Raw genomic sequence first — 8900 nt, 5'->3', positions numbered from 1 at the left:
TTTAATGTGTTTTTTCACCACTCCACCCGGCATTTCATAGATCCTACCAGAACAGATATCCCGGATTTTGTGATACCCACAACCAATTCGGGGCAAGATAAATTGGTATGGTGAGTGGTTGGGCGGCTCCAAACAAGCCGGGTTGTGGTGTGCTGTTGCATGGCTGGCAACCAACAACGAGTCTTGCATGTATGGTCACGTAAATCATGCTCTGCCAACTTATTTCTCTGCTCTCCTATAGCACACCCTCTCCTGTAGCGCCCTGTCTCCTGTGGTTGTAGAGGAGGTAAAGTGGAGGAGTGGTAGTCACAGTGGGACAATTATAGGCAATTCGACGTAATACAAGTGGAGAGAGAAGTAGAAGGGAAGGGGCTGGGGTGACTGGTGAGGTTTGTTTGTTTTAAAACTATTTGAATGGTTTGGCCCACATCGCTTTAGGCCTCCAACACAGCCACGTGCAGTAGGGCCATCCCCCTGGTTTGGACCACTTCGACGTACTTAAACAATTGCCAACAAATTCCAGAGGATTGTTATGGTTGACCGTGGCAGCGGGATCAATACATAAGCTATTGTTTTTTGATATTGTTTTGATAAGAAGAAGCTGCGCAGAAGCATATTTATGCAAAGGGGAGGCCTTGTTTGGAGGTTTTAATATAACGTTAAATTAGGGATTTCTTTTGTTGTTTTTTTATGGTGTGAGAGAGAAGCAACGAACGTGCAGTGCAGTACATCGAGATAAAAGGAGGAAACAGCACAGCAGTCTGGGAAGAGCAGGAGTTGCGTGGCGAGTACTCAGTGGTAGTTTGCTTTTCATACAAACCCATTGCTTTTCCTTGCCAGCATTTTGAAAAAACATTTAAGAAATATGAGCATTTCCTTGGCTCCTCTGTCTTTTTCTGCTTAGTAGAATTCATGGTCTCGTCTTACGCATTTGCAAGATGTTCATGGTCTGATCTAGGTTGAACATTGTGGTTTTTGCTTTTTCTTTGAACTCTCTGTCTCTTTTGATTTGGTTTTTTTTGGATCGGGAATTTGGTGCTAGGTTGATGGAGATGAACAATTGCACCCATGAGAAATCTGAGGCGGCCTTGCAGCTTATAGAGAGCTTGACAAAAAGGGCTGATGAGGTCCAGAAGGATGTGTTAATGGAGATTTTGAGAAGGAATACTGAGACTGAGTACTTGGGCAAGTTTCTGCACGGCCGAGTTGACAAGGTGTCGTTTAAACTGAAGGTACCTGTAGTTAACTATGAAGACATCAAGCCTTATATCCAGAGGATAGCCAATGGAGATTCTTCGCCTATCATTTCAGCCCAACCCATTTCGGAGCTGTTAACAAGGTAATATATATATATATTGCATTCTTTCTTCTGAAAGTTTTTGTTCTAGTCCATAAAAAATTGGCCTTGTTATATAAGCATTCAGTTTGAATGTGAAACAAAGTTTTATGTTTTGGTTGGTTTTTTACACAGCTCTGGAACCTCCGGTGGGCAGCCAAAGATAATGCCTTCAATCCCCGAAGAGCTTGACAGAAAAACGCTCTTGTACAATCTCCTCATGCCCATAATGAGCCAGTGAGTCCAAATAACTCTGGATATAAGTAAATTCCATTGTTTCTGACAGTCTAGAAATCATAGTATGATGGGTTTTATATCTAGGTTTCTAGGAACTTGGCCTGTTAAATCATGGTATGGGCATTAAATTTTCTTGGCAGATGGTCTACAAATCATTGCATAGGTATGAAAATTTATGTCTCTCATGGTATGGGCTTGATGTTTATGCAGATACATTTCTGGCCTGGACAAAGGAAAAGGCATGTACCTTTTGTTCATTAAGGCAGAGATTACTACACCCTCTGGGCTCAAGGCGAGACCTGTTTTGACCAGCTACTACAAGAGCAGCAATTTTAGAAACCGACCTTATGACAAATTCAATGTCAACACAAGCCCAGACGAGACAATCCTATGCCCAGACAGCAGGCAGAGCATGTTCTGCCAGTTACTCTGTGGACTAATACAGAAGGATGAAGTGCTGCGAGTAGGGGCAGTTTTTGCCTCTGCATTTCTGAGGGCAATCAAGTTTCTAGAAGAATACTGGGCAGAGCTCTGTGACAACATAAGAAGTGGGCATCTGAGCGAATGGATCGATGATCCTCCCTGCAGAAAGTCTGTCATGAGGCTGCTCACTGCCAATCCTCGCCTTGCAGATTCCATAGCAGAGGAATGCAGGAAGCAATCATGGCAGGGGATAATTACTCGCCTGTGGACTAAAACAATCTATATTGACGTAATTGTGACAGGGTCTATGGCACAGTACATTCCAACACTGGATTACTACAGTGGAGGACTGCCCCTAGTTTGTACCATGTATGCCTCCTCTGAATGCTATTTTGGTGTGAATCTGAAGCCTCTGAGTAAGCCCTCTGAAGTGTCTTACACATTGCTGCCCAACATGGCCTACTTTGAATTCCTTCCTGTGCACAAGCAGAATGGTACAGATGACCTAGATTTGCATGATTCCAACGGGACAGAGAATGGGAAAATACGAGAGGATGAGCTGGTTGATCTGGTGGATGTGAAAGTTGGTCATTTCTATGAACTGGTTGTGACTACCTATTCGGGTATGTGGGTGGCCTGGCCTGGCCTACTTGATTTAATTTTTTAGTCCAATTTTTTTCCTTTTCTCCAGTCGAGATCATTCTTTATATGACTACTGTTCAATATGCAGGTTTATATAGATACCGAGTGGGTGACATTCTATTTGTTACTGGATTCTACAACAAAGCCCCCCAGTTCCAGTTTGTTTACAGAAGAAATGTGGTGCTGAGCATTGACACAGACAAAACCAATGAAGAAGATCTGCTCAAGGCTGTGACCAATGCCAAGAAATTGCTGGAGCAATATGATTCTCTGCTCTCTGAATACACAAGCTATGCTGACACATCAACAATACCCGGGCATTATGTTCTGTATTGGGAGCTCATTACAAGGGAGCCCATGGAAGCATCTGTATTGGAAAATTGTTGCTCAGTCATAGAGGAATCTCTGGATTCAGTGTACAGGCGGTGCAGAAGCAAAGATAAATCAATTGGGCCTCTTGAAATAAGGCTTGTGGAGCTTGGAACATTTGATTTGCTGATGGATTACTGTCTGAGCCAAGGCTCCTCTGTCAACCAGTACAAAACTCCCAGGTGTATCAAATCACAGCAGACTCTGAATCTCTTAAATTCAAGAGTCACGGCCACTTACTGGAGTCAACGTTGTCCCTCATGGACACCTTACAGGCCGGATTTGAAGGCACGTTGCCAGCCCAATTAATTAATTGAATGGTCCCCAACGGGAGACTTTTATCTACACTATGATCATATTCTTTGCTGCCAGACATTAATTTCAGAGACACCTATCAGATCAAAATCATTATAATTGTCTGGTGTACATACATATGTAACATAATTCCTCTCTAAGACCTGAATTCAACGTGCAACAACCCTAATGGTTGAGCACCTAGAATTCATTCATACTTAATCTTTTCACATGGATGGAAAAAAACTTTCAATCCACTGGACCCAATTGAAAACTTTTTGTTTCCATAATCCATGCACTGAGGGGTTAATTTTAATTTTATTGTTTTATGTAAATGTTCTGCTATCAAGAAATCCCAAGGATTTTACAGAAGAAAACTTAGCATTTTGTCCTGGTGTGGAATTGAATGGCACTTATCTGTTCAGGAGCCTTTAATGAAAAATCTGAGATCTGTTTTGTTGTCGTTATGTACTAGAGATGTGGAGATGTTCCCAACTCCAAGCAATAAAAATATGTTTCATCTTGAATGCTTCCAAATTTTAACAACGTATTGGGATTGGGATTGTTCAGAGCTCATTAAATGTCTTTATTTGCACATGCATGACAGACTGATAAAATCGGGAATCACCCTTTCTTCTTCACCACCGTCAATTATTAAAGCGACTGAATATACACCCAATAGAATAATATGACAGACGACTTAATTTTAATCCATGATATACGTCAAAGAATCTCTCATAAATAATACATTACACTACTCTCTCTAGTTGACCACCTTTTCCAACATTATTCTTGCAGACAAAATGCCCTTCATTACTCTCCACTCCGTTCCACTTCCACTCCACAGACGAACATACAGTGAAAAGGATAGGTAATTCACTCATAATTTACAGTCCCATTAAGGCATTCAAATCATGAAATAAAATATCAAACAAGTTATTGTTGTTGTTTCTATATCAAACAAGTTATTGTTGTTGTTTTTAAATTTGATTGTATAAATTTTTTGTATCGATATTTTGGATCACATTCTATGGTTTATTAAGAATGTTAAGATTCACACAATCAAATTCAGAAACAACAATAGTAATGCCTTCATGAATTATGAAAATCCACTACACTCTCTAGTTGACCAACTTTTCCCATATTATTCATGCAGACAAAATGCCTCTCATTCCTCTCCAGTCTCCACTCCATCCACTCTATAGACGAGCAGACAGTGAAAAGGATAAATAATTTACTCATAATTTTCAGTCCTACAATACATTCAAATCATCAAATCAAATACCAAACAAGTTATTGTTGTTGCTTCTGGATCTGATCATATGAATTTTCTGTATCCATATTTCAAATCACATTCCATGATCCATCATCAGAATCAAGATGTCAAACCAAACAAGCTATTGTTGTTGCTGTTGGATTTGATTGTGTGAATTTTTTGTATCAACATTTCGAATCACATTTCATGATCAATCATCAGGATGTCAAACCAAATACATTACTGAACTATTAGTTCTAGATTTGATTGTGTAATTTTTTTGTATCAACATTTCGGATCATATTTCATAATAAATAAGCAGGATGTCAAACCAAACACGTTATTGTTGTTGCTTCTGGATTTGATATGTGAATTTTTTGTATCAACGTTTCGAATCTCACTCCATGATCAATCATCAGAATGTCAAACCAAACAAGTTATTGTTGTTATTTCTGAATTTGATTGTGTGAATTTTTTGTATCAACATTTCAGACATGATCCATCATCAGAATGTTAAAATTCAGACAATCAAATTCAAAAGCAAGAATAATAATGCCTCATGAATTATAAAAATCTACTAACAAAGTTTTCAATTATTTTCTATGACATTAGGATTAATGTAGAATGAAGGAAGCCAAAGGAAACCCTAATTCAATTCACCAGTCCTGTCAAATTCGACGTGACATATTATATATGAGTGCATTGGGCTCGATGATTTCCAACGAAGAAAGCTGTCCCCCTTAAAACCAAAATTCACGGACATTGTACTCCTTTTTAAAATACACACAGTGGCTCTCCTCATCTGGATGGGGCCCTCCAGAGGGCGCAGCCACTAAAACTAAAAGTAATATCAATGAAAATGCAAATGCCAACAGCAAAAGCATAGCCTCGTCTATTACTACCGCACTCTGCAACCATTTCAGTGGCGACAAAACCTGCTGTCCAGTCAATAATAGTGCCTCTTATCCATACAAATTGTGCTCTGAAAACAACTGGTATAGAAACCAACGTTACAGATTCATTCCAAGGCTCTTTCAATCCAATCTAGACCGTCCCTGAAACCCACTTTAGACATATGTATCTGGTATAGAGCTGTTACGTAAGCCACAGAAGAATTGGGTGTATTATTACTACCGAAAGCTATTGATCACAATCCACATTTCATGGCTTTACAACTTCCAACTCCTCCTACAAGTACTTTTCCACCACGTCTTTATGTCTATAGCTTTGCAATCAAATGTCTAGCCTAGGTGCTCCAGATTCAGATATTATTATTATTATTTTTGGTCTTCCAATGTATGTTTTTATAAGGACATCTCTCTCTCTGTCTTTCTATCACCGACTGATTTGATTAAACACATACAAATATTCTTTCAGTTTTGCAAATGCTTGGTAATCATAAGTCATTTCAGAGTGGATTGGGATTCCAATCGACCTTACTGCGTTCCACATCGTTTTTGTACGACACAACAGGCTAATCCAAGGCGTGCTCATAAACAACAATCTCAAATACTGTGGGCGTGCTCATAAACAACAACAATAATCTCAAATTCTATCGAGAATTAACTGTAAGACAAGGTAATAATAATTATTATATCAGGTGGAGGAGGTTTCATCTGTTTTTCAAAGCTTTGATTTTTATTAGTTTAGCCTAGAAGCTTACATCTAGGTATTGTCTCTATCAAATGTTTATCAAAAATCATGTGTGTAATAATGGACAATATAACTATATATGAAGTACCAATTAATCAATGTATGCAAAGAAAATTAATCTCTTGTTTAGGTGATATAAGTTTGTTTGTTGTTTTTTAAGTTAGTTAGGTAATTACATCGACATCCAAGAGTGTCATGTCTATATCTTGTGTATGAATTATTAGCTTCTTGTTTAGAGTGATATTAAGTTGCTTGTTTTTTTTTTTCGTTTTTTAAGCTAATTAGGTAATTATAACAAGAAATGTTATGTAGTGACATCAAATAGTTTCATGTCATTATCTTGTGTGAATGCATATACTACAAAACAATTATTTGGTGACTAGCATGAAAATTTATATGTAAGACATGGGATTCTTGTTTATAGTGATAGCAAGGCACAGAACATCATGTTGTGATTGTGTATATAAAAATTAAAGTACAATGGACACATATATTTTTAAAAACTAAAAGTATAAACTAAAAATAATTCATTATCCCGACATCAAAGAGTTTCAAGTCGTTATCGTGTGTGTATGCATATACTACAAAATAAGTATTTGGTGACTAGCATGAAAAATTTATATGGAAGACATGAGATTCTTGTTTATAGTGATAGCAAGGCACAAAACATCTTGTTGTGATTGGGTATACAAAATTAAAGTACAACGGACACATATATTTAAAAAAACTAAAATTATAAACTAAAAATATTCTGTAAATAAAAATCAAATTTATGTATCTATGTAGCAAATAAAATAATTTGAAAGTAAAATAAAAATCCTTTTAGATAAATAAAATATGTCCAAACTAATATCCTTGTGCATTCTTTAGATAGATGTATTTAAAATATCTATACTACTTAAGTACATTTAAATACAAATTTATTTATACACATATGTGGAGTGGGAATGGAATATAATGGATCATCACTATTAGATAACATATACTATCACACTACAAATAATAATCAATAAAAGATGATATAAATTATTTACATGATTAAAGTTGAACGTCAATTGATGAAGGCAGTGAAGTTGACAAGTCTTGAAATCTATAAATATGCTAGATACTTATTTATGTGGATTGAAATTAGAATATTCTTTTTTGCATTATGTTAGATGAATATGGCTTAAAAAACATATATATGGAATCTAGATTGACTATGGATGATTCACATACATGTTAAGATGAATGCCATCATATTTGAATGATTGTTTTGTTGCATGCATATAGAGGGTACTCAAAACATGATTTTGAATGATGGGTATTCAATTTTTTAAAATTTCATTAGAATCAATGTATGAATGTATTTTTATACATAAACATAACATTAAAGTGTGAAGATTTGTACAAAGTCAAATTGGGATGAAAGTGTAAGATAAATGAATGTTTTGTTTTAATTTAAATTTAAATTTTAGTTTTAAAAAAAATATATGATTGTATTCAAAACTACATTTATGGATATGACTTAACACTGATGAATAGAACATAATCCACAAACAACTAGACTAGATCCATGCCTGATAAAATTGATTATAATTGAATATTAGATATAACATCAATCTAAAAACAAAAGTAAACCCATTACAAATATAAAATTATAGTGATAAAAACTATTGCAAATCCATTAATACCTAGGAAACAAAACAATTTAAAAAAATCTAACTTGAAAGCGTCATAAATATTTTAGTGAATAATTTTCATGATATTGTGGAGAATCTTTTATAAATGCATGAAACCGAAAGCTTAATATGACACATACCAGATACTAGTTAATCCCTATGTAATCTGCATAATCCCCAAGTCTTTCTCACATAAAAACTTTTTGTCTTTTATCAATCATCACATTGTCACGCGGTTGTATTTAACGGTTTAAAGTTATTGTATTGTCGTTTCACGTCACTTTTAAATGCCCATAAAAAGTTATTAAGAAACTTTCAAGCTAACGAAATGCAAATATTTTCGAATTCATAATCATTATTAAAATATTATCGGCTATTTGACAAAATAAAATTGGGATTAATTAGTTATTGACAAAGTCATGCAGATTGAAATAAAACCTTTTTAAGACGATATTAAAAGTGGGACTAACGAACTTGTAAAATGAAGTATTTAAAGGATAATGAATCTGAAAAAATTATTAAGATTGATAGCTCCATCTTTGTCCTTAATATGTCACTTTGTAAAACATATTCACAACATAAAGAATCTTTACTATTTAATTTAATTTTTAAACTGTATTATCAAAAATTATTAATTTTTTAGTTTTTTATTTTAATATTTTGTATTTAAATACATATATACATATAAAGAAATATAATTATCATCAAGTAATAGAAAATACAATTTATTGTCTTTGAATGTGTAGTGTTGTGGTTAAAACATTTCATTGGTGAAGCGGTCACTAAGGTTCAAATCTTTGTCGGGTTGTTACGCTCGCAAAGCATTTCATGTGGAGGTAAAACGAAAAATACAATTTATTATTTTTAATAAAAAATACATCTTTTAAAGTTTTGAATTAATTAATTCAATGATAGAATCAATTATATACAATTAATTTTAGACATATGAATTGAGACTAGAAACAAAATATCTAAACTAAGTTTAAAAAATATGAATTTACAATGTCATATTTAGCTTGATTTTAAAGTG

At 34.9% G+C, this 8900-nt stretch overlaps 1 protein-coding gene across 1 annotated transcript; it reads left to right on the top strand.

The window, feature by feature from the left end:
• Positions 1-250: 250 nt before the first annotated feature.
• LOC131046106 (indole-3-acetic acid-amido synthetase GH3.17) lies at positions 251-3832 on the top strand. The gene is made up of 5 exons (XM_057979773.2): positions 251-798; positions 1043-1339; positions 1472-1573; positions 1784-2619; positions 2727-3832. Exons 2-5 carry the CDS (start codon positions 1047-1049, stop codon positions 3314-3316), a joined length of 1821 nt encoding a protein of 606 aa, XP_057835756.2. The 5' UTR covers positions 251-798; positions 1043-1046; the 3' UTR covers positions 3317-3832.
• The last annotated feature ends 5068 nt before the right edge of the window (positions 3833-8900 follow it).

Source organism: Cryptomeria japonica, chromosome 9 (assembly GCF_030272615.1).
Source record: "Cryptomeria japonica chromosome 9, Sugi_1.0, whole genome shotgun sequence".
NCBI lineage: Eukaryota > Viridiplantae > Streptophyta > Pinopsida > Cupressales > Cupressaceae > Cryptomeria > Cryptomeria japonica.
This window is presented reverse-complemented; position numbering and strand designations above follow the sequence as displayed.